Source organism: Corvus brachyrhynchos, unplaced genomic scaffold, assembly GCF_000691975.1.
Source record: "Corvus brachyrhynchos isolate BGI_N302 unplaced genomic scaffold, ASM69197v1 scaffold14, whole genome shotgun sequence".
Taxonomy (NCBI): domain Eukaryota; kingdom Metazoa; phylum Chordata; class Aves; order Passeriformes; family Corvidae; genus Corvus; species Corvus brachyrhynchos.
In genome coordinates, this window is record NW_008239110.1 from 11,530,848 (window position 1) to 11,548,101 (window position 17,254).

At 39.4% G+C, this 17,254-nt stretch overlaps 1 protein-coding gene across 1 annotated transcript in view; it reads left to right on the plus strand.

The window, feature by feature from the left end:
* The window catches only part of SLC35F1 (solute carrier family 35 member F1), a 110,485-nt gene that overhangs the window by 69,095 nt on the left and 24,136 nt on the right, over positions 1-17,254 (plus strand). Inside the window, exons 4-6 of the mRNA XM_017739412.1 lie at positions 5,285-5,444; positions 10,738-10,894; positions 15,119-15,171. Coding sequence (XP_017594901.1) covers positions 5,285-5,444; positions 10,738-10,894; positions 15,119-15,171 — 370 coding nt within the window. The remainder of the gene's footprint in view (positions 1-5,284; positions 5,445-10,737; positions 10,895-15,118; positions 15,172-17,254) is intronic.

Here is a 17,254-nt window from a genome sequence, read left to right on the forward strand (position 1 = left end):
GGCTTCCCACTGGATTTCCAGAGGACAGGAGCTACACAGCCACCATTGGACTTCCTGAGGAAGAGCAGACTGTTTTACTACAGGATCACTGCTTCAGAGGACTGCAGCCACCATTCTACCAGACTGCTACCACCACCCTGCCTAACAGGGTGTCAGGTTGTACCTTGACTCTGTCAGTTTGACAGTGTTTTCTTTTACCTTTTTTTTTTTTCTTCCCCTTTTCTTTAATTTCCATTAAATTGTTATTCTGACTTAGTGCCTCCCACTGGTTTGTTTTCAAACTAGTACACATGGAAATAAACATTTTTACATTTTTTTAGAACAAATTACATCACTGATTCTTTCACCAGTCTCCATACCTGAAGTACTGTACATTTTGACTGAATGAAAAGTTAATGATTTCCCATTAATTTTGTGATTAAATAAAAGCCATGCAAGAAAAGTCGTTAAGTTGTGATGAGGTAGCAAATAGAAACATGAAAGATAAAAACAGAGCTCCCTTTTTTGTTTGAATTGCTTGAAATAACCCTGTCAGAGATGCTGCCAGCATCCACACCTTTCCTGCAGAAGGTTTTGGTTGCAGGGCAGCATAATTGCAACACAGCTCCCCTGGCAGCCGGCATCCATCTCTGTGAGGGTTCACATCTCATCTGCTTTTGTTGAATCAAATGTGTGCGATATTGTGAAGGTGGTGTAAAAACTGGAGGAGAAAAAGCCCTTGAACAAGCCACGAACCCTTTCTTCCTTTGAAAAACACAAAGTAAGTAACAGAAGATGTGTCTGTTACTGCATCTAGCACTTGCTGTTGTATTAAAATTTCCAGATCACATGCTGAAATTCTATAGCCATCATGTGTACTTGGTCATACAATGTTTGACGGATATGACACTGATTTTACTGATCCCTCTGCTCTGGAGAGCAGGGTAAGTAGAGGGTGCAGCTGATTCTCCACGTGATTTGCTGGAGGGCAGCGCTAATGAGAAACCCCTAATGTGAAAAGAAAGGGCTTATAACTGGGGGGGAAAAATCCAATGAATGTTTAAAAAGGAAGATTCAGCTCAGCTGTTCCCATAGGGAGTTTGCTGACCAGCTTTTTTCTTTTTGATATCACTACAGATCAGCAGTTCACACTCTGTATTAGAGGCCTTTATTCTAAAGCTTGCCAGCTCTCCCTTCCAATGATTTAACAGTACATTCTTGCTGTAGATGTGTAGAGACATGCTGCATTTGTGACACCAGAGACTGGATTTTTACTGTTAGCAGGACAGTATTTGTCTACGATTGACAAGTATAATAAAGTCAACATAATTTAACAAACAAGTAATCAGAGGAAATAGATTTCAACATTGTGTTTCATCAACAGACTTAGATGCAGTGTGGTATCTTTTAGAGTCAAATAATAATCTTCAGTTTCTACAACAACATAACATTCTCACAATAAAAAGAAGTTTCTATAGGACAGTATATCAATAGATTACATATTTTTGTATCCTGCCTTCTAAAGCAGCCCCATTCGGAGCTGTGACTGAAGAAAGCCACAAACACAGCCGTGTCAAAGAACATGATCTGCATGACCCCATGGCAACATAGGAAATATGTTTTCTTTTAGGTTAGTGAGATATAATAACTTCTGTGATTAACAGGAATGCTCATTAAAATCAGACCACTCATTAATTCAACTTAATGAAAGGGTATAGGTACTACCTTTTAAATAAACAATTTAAAAGAAGGAAAACATCAGAGATGATTATTTGAGAAATATTGATAAACAACTGACCTTTATGTACTATAAATGAAATTCAGCTAAGCACAATCTGTCTTTGTTACTATAAAAGCTTTGTAGACAGAAAAAAATTACAATTAGGTATAATACTTTTTCTTAATAGCTGAAATAATTAATAACAAACAAAAGAAAGAAAAAATGGCAAAAAACTCCACCAGTAAAAAAGCCTTACTGCAGAAGAGGTAATCCTCAATCTCATATCTTTTGTCTGTGGAATACATGTGCATTTTTTCTTCTACTAGACAGGTTTATCTGCGGAAAAAAAGAAAGGCAGGACAAATTTAGTGCTGGAGAAGTGAAATATAAAGCAATACCTGAAAAAGAGTTAAGCAATATTTACTAGGTTATCTTATTGCTTATATGGTAGTGACCTTATTTATTTCTGTCTACTTCTTTGTTTAATTAAAGGTATAAACTAAGCACCATTTAAGAACTATATAATGCCAGTGAACGCTATCTACCTTTCATGTTTGTATCTGTTAATGCTGCAGCATTCCAAATAGCAATTTGTGGATTAGACTTTGGACTGCCAGCCCAAGGAGGCATTTGCTAGCTGTTATCAGCATCATTTATTTGTGACAGGTTCTGTTCATGCGTCCTTTCACGTTAGTTCTTAAAAGACACACATTCACATACTTGAAAGCATAGGTATGTTTAAATATTTATGGAATGAGAGGAATTTTTAAAATCTTCCTCTAGAAGACTGTTAGTGGGAATTTGCATGTTGAAGTACATATGCTGCAGGTACAAGCAGTTTTTAAACTCATAGAACAATTTAGACTCATAGAACAGCCCAGCTTGGAAGAGCCCTCCAAACTGGTCCAATCTTCTGTGGGAAAGGGAGCCTAGATGAGATTATTTAGGACCGTGTCCAGTCACATCTTGAAGACCTCTGGTGACTTTACCAGGTCTCTGGGGAGTTTGTTCCCACTGTAAAAAATATTCTTTCTTTATTGAGATGAAACCTTTCCCAGTGTAACTTGTGTTCATTCCCCCTTGTCTTCCCTTTACTCCACTCTGATGAGACCCCACCTGGAATACTGCATCCATCTCTGGGGCCCCCATTGCAGGAAGCCCATAGAATTGTTGAAGCAGGTCCAGAGGTGACCACAGAGATGATTAGAGGGATGAAACACCTCTCCTCTAAAGAAAGGCTGAGAAAATTGGAATTGCTCAGAACGGAGAAGAGAAAGCTCTGGGGTGACCTTGTAGCAGCATTTCAGTGCCTAAAAGGGCTTTACAGAAGAGCTGGAGTGGGACTTTTCACAAGGGCATGCAGTGACAGGACAAGGGGTAAGGGTTTTAAACTGGAGGAGTGCCAGGATTAGATTATCAGTAGGAAGAAATTCTTCCCTGGGAGGGTGATGAGGCACTGGAACAGATTGCCCAGAGAAGCTGTGGATGCCCCATCCCTGAAAGTGTTCCAGGCCAGATTAGATGGAGCTTTGAGCAACTAGGTCTAGTGGAAGCTGTTTCAGCCCATGGCAGGGGAATTGGGACTGGATCATCTTCAAGGTCCCTTTTGACCCAAATTCTTCTATAATTTTATGGTTCTATGATTCTCCATGTGATTTCTGTTAAAGAAAGAGCCTCCATCTTCTTTGAAGCCACACATTATGTAATGAAAAACTGTGATGAGGTCAGAAAATGGTGAGTTAAATTCACCTGTCCAATGCCACACTGGGAAGGGATGGGACAGAGGCATTCAAGCCTTCAGGGATAGCTGTGAGCAGGGTAAGAAGTGCCTGCCTCCTTGCTGTTTGGTGCCACCTTTCTGCACCTTCAGCAGAGGTGATGGGTGTAGTGTGTGCCAGTGCAGCTGCTGAAGGACAGACATCCAGCAAGTGCAGGCATGATGGCATGAGTGTGGAGTGAGACAGAAGCTGTTGAGCTGTTCCCACATCCTGTAGGTTACACCGAAGGGTGCCCTTCCCTCAGATGCCCAGGATCTAATGTGAGTGCTTGGTACTCCTCCTGCCAGCCCTCCCTGCCCCAGGAGATGGCTGCTCCCAGCAGGATGGCTTCTGGAGTTGTTCCCGTGGGTGTGGTGTGTTGCACATGCGTGTCTTTGCCCAGCCCAAACTGGGCACACACTGGGTGTGCTCCAGGCACACACTGCTGAGTGTGAGCTGGGCACACACTGGGTGTGCTCCAGGCGCTGCAGGGGCAGAGCAGATGCCCCATGCAGGCGAAGAAGCTTGTTCCAGTTCCTTCGGACCTTGTCCCTTGTTGTGTTCTGACAGTGAAGGATGGCATTTTGAGGACTGCTGGAGAAAGTTTTCACTGTAAAGAGGCCTGACCATGGCTATTAGATTATTAGCTCTCACTTTAAATGCAGAACCTGCTTTTAATATCAACTGTTCCCATTTGTAAATTCCCTCATCTGTTCTGCAGCTCTTTGGGACTGTTTGAGCCTGCCAAGAGCAGCATGGTCCCACTGATAAACTGGTTTTCTTCTGAAGGGTTTTGCCTCTCACTGTCTGGGAAATATTTGAAATGAATGGGTTTTCATGGCACACTCTTGTTTTTCAAAGAAAATTTCAGGAAAATTATCCTTAGTCCAAAAATTGGTATGTATATGTATATGCATATGTGTATATATATCTACAGAATTGCAGTTCTTCATTACCTGTATCCTTTTAGGAAGTAGGATTAAAGTCAAGTTTCTTTGGGTGTTTCTTACACAGGATTTTTGTTTCCTGGCGGCATGCACTAGTTTCTAAAGTATATTTTAATTTTTAAATCTCAAGCTCCTCTCAAAAACATTTGGTGCATTTCTTTATTTGTCACAGCTTCTCTGGGCTTATTGCTGGATGTCTCTGAAAAAAAAAATTAAAGATTGTGTTTCATAACATTTCTTTGAGAAAGCTCTTTCCAAGGGTCTACTGGCAAGAAGACTGAGTTTCTTGCACTGCGCGCAAGATGGGGGATTGGAGTTTGGGGTTTTTTTCCTTCAAAGGCATATGGAACTCTATTTTCACAGATATAACAGTCACCACAGGGGCCAGATTTTTTGTAAGCATTCTGCATGCAGAAAACCCCTGATTTATATGGAAAGATTTAATAAATCTGGTCAACTTGTGTATTATGAACTTTCCTAATATCTGGACCTGAAATTACTGAATTAAAGCATATGTCTAGACTGCAGGAAAACTACCCTGACTTGTCTATTAATCACCAGAGGTAAGGACCAGATGGAGTGGTGTGACTGTCTTTTGGCCCAGGTTTTCTTCCCATGGATTTGAAATATGCATCTGAATGCAAGAGCACTGCATTTGACTGTTATCATAGAGCAACAGCTCTCCTGAATTCATGGAATTGTCATGGACTGTCTTACCCTCTGTCTGATGTATGAAGAGCCACTTGAATGCACTTTCTTGTGGTAGAAAGTGCTATCACAAACTATAACCGTGCTTCCCTCTGCTGGAATCTATCCTAGTACTTTAGGGCAAAGTATTTGCAGGTTGATGTGTTGTTGATTTTTCTTCTCTTTTTTGACAGCTCCTAGACTGTTTTGTCATCCCAGTGGTGATACTCCTCTCCTGGTTCTTCTTACTGGTACGATACAAGGCAGTACATTTCATTGGGATTGTGGTCTGCATTCTGGGCATGGGCTGCATGGCAGGAGCAGATGTCCTCGTTGGGAGACAGCAAGGAGCAGGTAAGTAAGAATGGATGGGTTGTATGGCCAAGTTCTATTCAGAGAAACCATTGACCACTGTGTGTCAGACTGGGGCCAAAAAAGGGGGAAATTTGGCAGGAAGCTCTGTACCTTCATGGATCCGAAGCACTGCACCATTCAGTTGCCTCCTTGTCAGAAGGGCAAAAATGGGTCAGCACTTACAAGTCAGCAGTGCTGCAAACAGGTTTCTTACAACACAGGTCACCCTTTGTGCAAGCTGCGGGGACAAGCTAAATATTTGTAGTTTCATTCTCTTTTGGCTTAGCTGTTGGATTGAAAACCTCAATAGCTTCCCTTCCAAACTGACTACATTTCTGAGTTGTAAGCACCTCTCACATCCACTGTGTGCTCTTACTTTTCCTCAAGTTTGCTTGCTTTTCTACAGAGGTGGGGTCACTGGGTAGGTGCTAAAAGACACCGAACCTATGTATTACCAGTTGGGTTTTGCACACAGGCTCATACTAAATTTTTGGGACTTGACTGTAACATTTTTGAAAAGAACCTCCTTGTGTGTAAAATGTTCTTTTTTTTGTGTGGCATCATATGAATAATGTGTGTGTATCTATTAATGCAGACTAGACAGAGTTAGATTTCATCGATCAACTTGCCCTGTCACATTGATTTCTCTAGTGCCAAGCCAAATTATGTGGGAAGGCTGGAAATTCTTTTCAAAGATTGTCAATTAGGCACAGTTTTCATTCTTAATTAAAAGCACTGAATTGTGAGCAGAGCATAATACACTGGGATTTAAAATTCTTGACTCAGCTTTCTGAATACAAATGCAAGTGCTGTAAAAACTGCATTTGCCGGAATGCTACTAAATAAAACAATGGAGTTTGTGACAGTGCTCACCATATCTCCCTGCCCCCTTTTATCTCTGTCCTTAATCCTGAAAGGAGACTTATAGTTCATTGGTCTCCTCCAGAAGTAGCCTTGCCTCAGCTAAAAAGGAAATAGTGTACTCTGTATTGTGTAATCAGCCAGCCAAAGCTGCATTGGGAATGGTTGTTTTCAGAGGAATTGAGACTTCAACCCTGGGTTCCAGAAGAAGCATCCTGTGTCCCAGCAGTCTAGAGAGTAACATGCTTGTGCAAGTGAGCTGTGGACCAGCAGGAGCATGTGGGGCAGTGGAAGCAGACAAGGAACAGATTGAAGAACACTGACACTTTGCCATCCAGCCGCAGTAATTAGATGTGATTTGCCATGTTCATTATTAAAGCATAGGTGTAGCTGTTAAGTAAATTTGTCCAGAAAAAATCTGTTAACATGCATTATTGCCTTTTAATTTGGACCTACACATGAAAAACTGTGTCCATGCTTATTGCTATGCAGAGACACGGCTGATTTTTTACTTGTTTTAGTGGCATAATGATGTTGTTAATAATGCTGTCTTTAAAAGAGTAAAATATATCATCTGGTTTAATTTCTTTGAAAGGGTAAAACTATACATTAAAATGTGCAAATAAGAAGAATTAAGGGCAGGGGAAAAAGAACAAAATTGAAACTCTTCATTAAGAGATTGTGCACCATTTATAGGATGTTTCCTAGGACTGGGCAAACTAAAGAAAGGAAGACACCGAAAACAATGATGCTTTGTTAGTCCTCAGTAAATGTCTCTGTTTATCTTATATTTTGGGGGATAAGAACTATTGACACCTGTCTGCCCCTGTTGACCACACTGCTTACTGTATTAGAAGAGCCATAAGGCTCTGCTAGGTACCCACAGCATAAGGCAATTTAGCCTGCCAACACTTACAGTAAGGGAACATGAATTTAAAATGTATCACTGAGAGATTAACAGGTGTTTTCCAAACTATCTGCAGGAATTAGGTATAATGTGCACACATGCTTTCAATTTTCAATAAATATATGGTCATTTACCTCTTTATTGTATCTGTACTGATATTGTGCACTTTACTCAATGGGAAAAACAATTACTATCAAGTATTTAGTGCTTTATCATCTTACGTGCCAAGTATACTTGAAAATAACATTATTCTTCCCATGAGTTACTTTCATACTTCTGCTCTTGCCATACACAGTGGTCCAAGCCACAGAGGTCTGTGTTTCATCCAGGTTTTCAAAGCACATCCTAGCTTTAACGTGCAACAGTCTCCGAAAACCAGTCACATCAATCCTGTTAATACACGTGAGTCTATGTTCAATTTGAAATGGAACATGCTGAGAATGATTTTTAGATATTATGTTCATCAGTAACTACAACCAAAAGCAAAGAGGAAGACCTCTTAATGGCAGGGGCGAGGGCAAAAATGTGACAAAGAGGTGTAGTGAGAGCGTGAAAAGAAATCGTGCCAGAACACAGTTCACATTTTAAAAATTTGTGTTTTACTGTAGTGCTATAACTAGTTCCCAAAACACTAACTCTGCTCTGGACTATATGACTTCTCCACAGAATATTAAATATGGTAACAATCATTAATGTAAAGCTTGTTTTTCCAGGCTATGCCTTGTGTGTCTTCTGAAGAATGACCTACACCATTAAATTGGTCAAATACAACTTTATTATCCTAAAAGTCTTTAGAATGCCTCTAGTTAGTTGACCCATATTTCCTTAGCAATGAAACCAGTAGATCCATGTGGATATCACTTCCATGAAAATAAGTCTATAGGGATATGTCAGTCTTGGGGGTAAGTTCCAAAGTCTCAGTCTCTCAAGGAAACAAAGATAAGGCATTTGACAACCAGAATAGTAATTGCTAAGAAGGAAAGCAAAAACATATTTTACAACATTTTTTCACCAGGATATAAAGTTTTGATGCACTAACCCTTTGGGTACCATGTATTACTCTAGTCACTGCATCTCAAAAAGAAGTGATGAGAAAATAAGCCTGTATAAGCTGTGGAGAAAGGTGAGAAAGCTGTTCAAGGGCATAAAATGGATTCAGATGAAGAGACTGTAGCTGAACCAGGACATTCCATCTCTCAGAAAAGGCAAGAAAGAGACAGATACTGTAAAGGTATATGAAGTCTTCAGTGATATGGAGAGGGTCAATACAGAGTGATTTTTAAATATTTCTCATAAAATTATGAGATGACCAATATAATTTTGAGGTGTCCAGCGTAAAGTTAAAAACATGAAGTACTTCTTAATAGTAGGCAAAAAATACATGGATTTTACACAAATTGATGAAGAATCCCTCAAGGTTTATTAAATTTGATGGTCTAATGTAACTTCCACCTCAGAAAATGCCTAATCTACTGAGAGCTGGCTGATAAAAGTCCTTCTGTGCTTCCCTATTTGTTTATGCTCTCCTCAGCCACCCTGTGCTGCTGAGTACCAGAGGAGGTTCCAGTGTCAGAGTCCGGTGCTCTGAACAGATCTTGGCTCCCTCTTCTGGGAAAGCCCTGAAGGCTGAGGCTCACACTCAGCATGAGAGCACTTTGGGGAGAGCTGTCGGGGTGTGATGCTTGAGGCCATCCCATCTGTGCGAAAATGCTCAGCCTCTGAGCTACTTTTGTTTCACAGATGCCAAAGGATGATATTTTTGTCCCAGAAGAAGCTCTAAGGTCAAAAGCTTTTTCAGCAATACTTCCCGGAACTGTCAGTGAGTAGCTGCAATAAATACCAAATGAGTGAGCTCAGTGAGGAATCAATGGAGCCACTGTGAAATATGAAATGCATCAGGGGTATGAAGAAGTTTTGTAAAGTGCTGATGGCTATTTTAAATTAAGAACATCTTCCATTACTGATTGCAAAAGAAGGCTAAAAGAAGAAAAATAAAAAAACACCAAAGCAACCAAATCTTTAAAAATGGTCAAATATAAACATGTTGCCAGTCAAGGAACATTCAAAACAGAAATTCAGTGAAAGGCTGGATGAGTATCTGAAAAACAAATCTAGTAATGTTTGGTAAATACACAGAAGCCACATCTCATCTGAGCTGAAAAATGTTGGAAACTATGAGAGTATTACTGGGAATATTTTACACTTTACTCCATTCCTACTGTCCTTAAACAACTTACACTTTTCTGGTGCTCATAGCCTGTGTTGGAGACAGGATACTGGATTCATGAACCCTTGGTCTGTCCTCTTATGACCATTTTTATCATCATAAATTTCTTCTCCATAGAAATTTCGGCACTCCAGTTTGTAATGATAACTGAAGGCTTAAAAGAACTCCTTAAAGAAAAATGTTGAAAAGATAATTTTAAACCAGTCAGAATGTTTGGTTCCCATTTTAATTTACTTCATTGTATATTTTACAAATCAATTGAAATAAAACTTTAAAAGGCAGGGACATAAAAAATAAGTCATGGTATTTTAAAAGAAAATGAGGTTTCTTTTTTAAAAAATACAGTTTAGTACTTCCGCATTTCTGCTGAAACTTTTCAAAGAAAAATCCATTATATCCAGCCTTTCAGAATATGGTTCTGCAGCAATATCTGACAGCTTTGTGAAGCTGTAGCTCTTGTAGAAATCATTTAACAAGCCATATGTGCAGAGGGAATTGCATGCACTAGTTTGCAAAGCTAGGGCCTCAGTTTTCAAGCTGGAACTTGATCAAATGTCACTGTAGCTCTCCCCAACACCCAATAATAAAATCTTCCAAGACTTAAAAAGATTTCAAACAGTCTTTGATAAAAAAGTTTTTTAGTAATTCTATATACCTGAATGTATTGACAATACATCTTGTTGATCTTTGCATGAGTTAGGTACTGCTATGTTAATTGAACCTCTTTTAAAAATCTGTCATTATCATCACCCTGTCTACACCCCATCCTTCCTCCTCTCTTTCTTGTCAAACAGCTCCATGTGAGAATGAGGTCAATATTGGGTTGTAATGATTTCTTCACTCATTTCACAGGTACACAGAATTTTTCAGTTGTCCTCAGATCTAAGTACTGAACAAGTTTTAGACTGGTTAAATTTCAAGATGGGATGCAAACTGCTCTATAGAGCTGAGTCACATTCTCTCTGCAAAGAAAAAATAAAGGTGGTAATAATAAAGTAAAAAGGATTAGTCTCTGAAGAGTGTCACTTGGATTCTATACTTTTTTTTACAAGTTTTTCGGCATTTTTTGGCTTCTTTTTTCTACACCAAGGAATATGGTCTCCCTTTCTCTCTTCTAGACTTGGCTGGTGTATTGAATGAAAACTGTTAAAATGACAGAACATTTGCATTCATTTTATTAACCCATATAAGGGCTACTTAGTGACTAAGGAATTAAGTCTGCAGGGAAGAACTTGCAATGGTTTTGGACAAAAGATGGTTGTTTAGAGGCATTCTGATTTTTTTCTGTTTGTCCCTAGGTGAAAATAAACTGATAGGGGATCTCCTAGTACTTGGCGGAGCAACACTCTACGGCATCTCAAACGTCTGTGAGGAGTACATCGTCCGAAATCTGAGTCGAGTGGAATTCCTGGGCATGATTGGACTCTTTGGCTCCTTCTTCAGTGGAATTCAGCTGTAAGTGAGCAGGTTTGAGCCCCAAAGTCATTCAAATAAGTGCAGCTGTAGCCTGCATTGAGATACACTAACCACCTCTTCAAAATTAGCCCTTTCCTGTGGACCAGGTGTCTTCTAATCTTGGAATTTTTGTTAGTTTTCATATTTCAAATTGGTGATTTGAATAGTAACACAAATTTTTACTGAAGTACTCTAATTCAAGGACCAGTGTCTTCGAGTAGTCACATGAAGAGTGAGAAGACACGTCCTATCATCTTAGTGCTGAAGGACAAGTGGATACTTCATGTGTTAATCTAATCTATGAATAACAAAATCTACAGCTTCCTCTGGTTCTGTTTTATAATTTTAAAAAGTTGCTTTGATTTCTAAACAGGTAGAAAACACATCCCGTCAGAAAGTATTTTACTGGTTCGCTTGTTCTGTGTAACTACATTATGATATGGCGGAAATGATGAAAAAGCCTTTAAGAAAATGGCCTTTTCAATTCAAAAATATTTAGTACTGAGGAGATTGTTGCATGGATTTCAGGATCTATGGGTCTGGTCTATATGCACATGTACCTAGCGAGCATCTCAGCTGCAAGCCTAATAGCTGGAAGGTGGCTTCCAGTGTTGTAGTACTGTGACTGATGTAAAAGTAGCCATGCAAGATTGCTGCATTTTGTGCAAGTCTATCACCTGTGCTTATAACACAGAATGATTTTTATTATTAGTCCAAAACAATTTGCTTCTCTACAGATCTGAGCTACTCTGCTTTTAAGAACAAAGACTGATCAAAAAAACGCAGCCCATCAATTCCTACTTCAATAGTTCTATTTCTTTAGCTAGAAAGCTTATCTATTTATTTGGGATCTGAACAAGGGTCTTAAAATTATTTATGTTAACTAGCTGCCATACAAGCAGTTCCCTTTTCAAAAAGAGGGAATTTAAGAGCATGTAAACATGCCTAGTATCTTTGGCTAAAGCATTTTTTTATGTGTTTGTGATTAAGTAGATACTAACTGGTTCTGATGACATCAAAGCAATGCCCTTGTCTTGCTCTGTGTGTGTAAACTGTCATGTAAATGTCTAGTATTCCAGAATTTAATCGTTGTGCCATTACTCCCTCGTGACCCAAGCAGTTAGTCACAATTCAGGGTCTGTGAGCCGTTTTGCTGGTGAGAAGCTGGTCTTGGAACAAGGCATCTTTGTATAAAGAAGACACAAGTGGAAGGAAACAGTAAGAAACCAATTCTTTGCTGAAAGCCCAAAGGTTTTTCTATTCAACCTTTGGCCCAAAATCTCGCTCCAACAGGTTTTTTTCCACTGGCCTCTGCAGCTTTTTGCTGATAGTGCTTTTTGGGCACCTTCCGGAGACCCAACTACACTTAGTTCATACCTGTGCCTTTTTCTTACCTTTACCTGTAATGAATAGCAGAAGTCACACCGTTAAGTGTTCACAGAGATTTAATCTAACTAAATCTATCACTTATTTCAAAGAGCTCTTTCTTTGAAACGCTACTGGCCACTTTGGTGCAATATAGGACCTTTAGCTCCTCTAAACTGAAGGAGTCTTAGACTGTAACGTAAAATAAACATATATAATGCCTGTTGTGCAGCAAAGGAAGAGCTAAGGTGTCAGGGGAAACAGTGAATTAATGAGTTGGCTGATTACCCAGACATGGTGGAAAGAGAAGCTTAGTATTTTGAATGTGATTAAACCAAGGAGGAAGAATATTAGTTTACAAGAGTTGGGGATGTCACAACTACCCAGCAAATGGAGCTAAGGTTATCTGATGGAATCACATAATCATAACGTGGCCCACTTTGTAATGGCCCCCTGAAGGTCATCTGATTCAAGCTCCTACTCAAAGCTAACTCCAAAGTTACATCAAGTTGCTTAGGAACTTGTTCCCTTGATTTCTTGGTATCTCCAAGAATGGAACTGCCAGTCATGATAGGCAACCTGTTCCGGTGTTTGACTAATTTTTTCCCCCTGATATTTAATCAGTTTTCCACATTGCAACTTGTGTCCATTGTCATTCATCCTTCTGTTGTGCACCTCCAAGAAAAGTATGGCTATATTGTCTGTAACTACACATCATGTAGTTAAGATGGAAAATTTATTGTCATGTCCCCCTTTGCCCCAGCTTAGCCTTCTCTTCTTCACACTAAGCAAACCCTGCTGTTTCAGCATCTCCTCTTACATCCTGTGCTCAACCTGCCTGACCACTGTGATATAATTCCACTGTATTCCCTTCAATTTGTTAATGTCTGTCTTGTTCTGGACAGCCCAAAATTGGATACAGTACTCTGGCTGCTGTCTCACAAATCACATCCTTCAGCTTGCTGGCCAGACTTTTACTAACACAGCTCAGGATGCTGTTGGCCTACTCTGCTCCAGGGACACATTGCTGACTTGAATTCAGGTTGATGTCCATCAGGAATCTAAGGTTTATTACCAGAAAACAACTTTCTATCTGGTCAGCTCCCAGCCTGTACTGTTTCATAGTGTCGCTCTACACCAGGTGCAGGAGTTAATATTTGCTTTTCTTGAAATTCATGAGGTTTCTTCTCACCCTTTTCTTTAGACGACATTGTAGATAGGCCACCCATCTAATCCATACCTCTTCAGTCTCTAAAGATCTTTAAGGAAATCATGTTGGAAACCTTGCTAAAGTTACAGTAGGTTACAACACATCCTCTCATCCATTCCTTCTCCTTTATTTACTGATCCAGTCACCTCACCTCAAGGCAGTCAGTTGGGTCAGGTTTGCTCTTGAGAAGTCTGTGCTGGCTGTTCCCAGTGGCATCATCTTCATTTCCTGTGAATGGCTTCTGGGAAGATTTGCTCCATAATCTTCCTGAAGGTTAGCATAAGGCTGGCCAGGCTATACTTCTTGTTCTGTGTTAAACTGAATGTTGCATTTCTCTCTTTTCAGTCATCAGGGACCTCCTCCAACTACTGCAACCTTTCAAAGTCCTTGTGATTCCAATTCTTCAGTGCCTCTTGCATCACTAAATGGCCACTTCTGGCAAAGTTTCTCTCACTCCTCTTTGTTTCACAGATCATAAGGAATCACAAGCCATAGCATATTGTTTTATACTTCTTTTGTATTGGCTAAGCAATAATATGAAAGCAATGTTCCTACGTTTAAGTTATGTGAAATTTTTTTTGCCAGACCAAGAGACTTTGCAGTTTGTTTTCATTATATTCTTCAGGAATTGCTGATAAAAGAGACATATGCCTTATGCATGCAAAGACATCTGTAATTTAGTTATTTTGCAGACAAAATAGTCTTATTATTCTGTACACAGTATTAGATTTGCCACACATCAGCAGCAAGCAAATTAGAATTTCCAGCATGCAACTCTTTAGACTAGATTAATCTGGAAGGTGCTGAGCTCCTGTAGTTTTATTATTAGACTTGGTCTTCCACATGCCACCTTTTGTACTAGGTAATTTGTTTTTCAATCTGTATAATTCCATGTTTTATACTTGTTTAAAATAGGGCTCAGACCAGCATGCAGAGTTCTGCACAGCAGGATTTATCTGGAAATCACACAGATAGAGAAAGCAGTTACCTGAGTGAAGACCGAGCTTGGGAGATACCTTATCTCCAAGGGTCTGTTTGCCTGGACTTGTTGCCACCTTAGAATTTTATGGATCTGTGATTTTGATATTAATGTACAATGCAAGATTTACAAGATACTGAAAGTGGACTTTTGCAGGTTTGCCCATCCTTTGCTTATTATCCTGACTTTCACTGCTGCGACTATTTGGTTTCTCTCAGTGTGTAACAAATCACAGTATGCTTCCCAAAGCCAGTCTGTGATATCTATTTATTTTTACACTGCAGAGCTACTCTGAAGTGTGAATAACTCAGATAGATACATTATTAATAATTAACATTCAAAAGCTTTCAGAATATTAAGTCAGAAGAGTACAAGGGGATTGAGCATTTAGGGGAATGGTCATGTAGAGCAGGTGTATATATAAAGCTGGAAATAAACCAGGGCAAATTGTATGCTATCACATCTGATTACTGCCCTGAAGATCTTTCAAATACACAGGCACAGGGATAATGCCAGAGTGGGTTAGCAAACTCTGATTGCATTCGGTTCCTACAGGGATTTTTTGTTATAAAGTTATTTATGTTGTTTTGTCCAGCATTTGAATTGAATGAGTGGAAGTAATTTAACTTCTGTTCTCCTCCATCAAATTCTGCCTTCTCTTCTCTTCTAGTGCAATCATGGAACACAAAGAGCTGTTGAAAGTCCCCTGGGATTGGCAAATAGGTAAGAACACACTTTACCTCATTGAAGATAGTTGCTGAAGGAGGCATGGAGACAACCGGTGTTTGGGGAGGTGGCCACAGAGTTTCAGGGGAGCCAATGTTTGTGACTTTTCTACTGTTTACTGCCAAGGGTTGAGCCACATGCCTCATAACTGTTCTTAAATGGTCTGTCCTTCAGCACCGTGTTATGCCCTCCTTGCACCATTAGGTTAAGCTTATGAATGCTGTAAGGTAATCATTCAGACAGCCATGAAGTAAAACAATAATGGGGTTCCAATTCTAAGATTCAGTGCAACATGGGACAATAAATGAGGTAGTCATTAAGAGCCAAACCTTTTCAACAAAAGCCAAAGAAAGAAAATGGAACCTAACAAAAAAACCTAAAAAAGTACTTGCAGTGCGTATTATAGCCTCATAAACTCACTTCCAGGGGGAGCATTTCTGTATGGAAGTGTTTAATTGCTTTCCAAATAGTCCTGGTAGAATATAGCAGATGTGTCCTTTAGACAAGCTTTGGGAGCATCGTGCCTGGTGAAGCTGTTATGGTGTTCTGCCAAGCAGGGATTGCATTTTCCTGTTTCAGTTTGGAAGCTGAGTTTATGTCTCCCTTCTAATTCGTCCAATGAATTATTTGTTTTAAAAGCAAATCGATATTATGGGGAGTCCCTGTAATCACTCTTCCGCTATTTATGACAATAGAAGAAATAAAAGAATACTAGTAGCATAGATCCGATTGATTGCAGAGGATTCAAGCTTTGGCAGTCCATTGACAATCGGTCTTTGCCTAGTTTCAGACTGAACATCAAAATGAAACTCAGAAGTGTGCAAAACCAACTGATTATGTGGGGAATCCCTGAGGGGAGCGGATACAAATTATGGAATACAGCTGGTTTCTTTAAACTTAATTCACAATTTCCTTTCATTGTCCTAAACCTTGATAAATACAGCACATTTTTCACAAAACACTGCAGCTGGAAATCTTGGAAATTTGATGGTTGAGCTGAAAAACTAAGTGACAAATCAATTTAAAGTATCCATGGAGAAACACTCTCAACTGTGTACTATAAGTGTATTGGCCTTCTTTAATCTGAGATAATTAGCATAATTGCATCAGTGTTTGTTTATATTTCATGAGAAGGAGCTTAGGGACATAATTAATCTGGTACTGATGGAACTAGCAGTGGTCGTAGTGAATTAATCTACTATCCATGTAAGTGTCGTATATACTTCTGTGAGATTTCTGTTCTAACTCAATATCAGTGAAATGTGCTGTTAAAATAAGGTCTTACTTCATCTGTAATCCGCTAAAATGTCATTGAAAGTTGATTACTAATACTGAAGAGTCCTTATGCTTCACAAGGCTGAGATCATCTTAGCAAAAGCATCATAGAGATGTACTTGTTTTCTTATAGCAATAATTGGAAATGTGGTGTAGTTGAACATGGATTAAATGGTGACAGTTCTGTAGTTCTCCCGTGTCTTTCAGTGCACCTGGTGTACTTTTCATTGCATTGGCAGTGATACAAGATTGTCGAGAAGTGATTGACAAATCTGTGTCAGGGAGTTCACAGCCTTGTCCAGAGTAGTTATCCACTGCGACAGACTCAAACCTGCAGTCCAGCAGAGTTAAATCATCAGCCATCCAAATTGTGGTGATAAAGTCACAGCAGGCAACCTAATAAATAACTCAAGGTGGCCCGTTGCCATCTGCCATAATTGTGCTTTTGAGATTGGATGAGCTACCTTTTAACTGATGCAAATGGTTTTTAAATATAAAGATCTAAAGCCAATCTGTTATGTCTATCATGTTTAAAACAGGCTGTGGCCCTCCTGGTGTTAATTTTGGAAATTGCCCTGATACATATCATCATCTTCACACTTAGTGTGAATCAATGTAGCTCTGTTTGAATCCTTGAGGTTTTAAGTATTAATACTTGCTGACAACCAGACTGAAAGGAGGATGATTAAATATTTTTGACTGAGTGGTTTCATATGAGACCATGATGTGTTTTATAGCAATAGATGAAATAGTAAGAAATAAATTCACATCAGTTTTATTTAAGAGAAAAGCCCGTTTGAAGCTC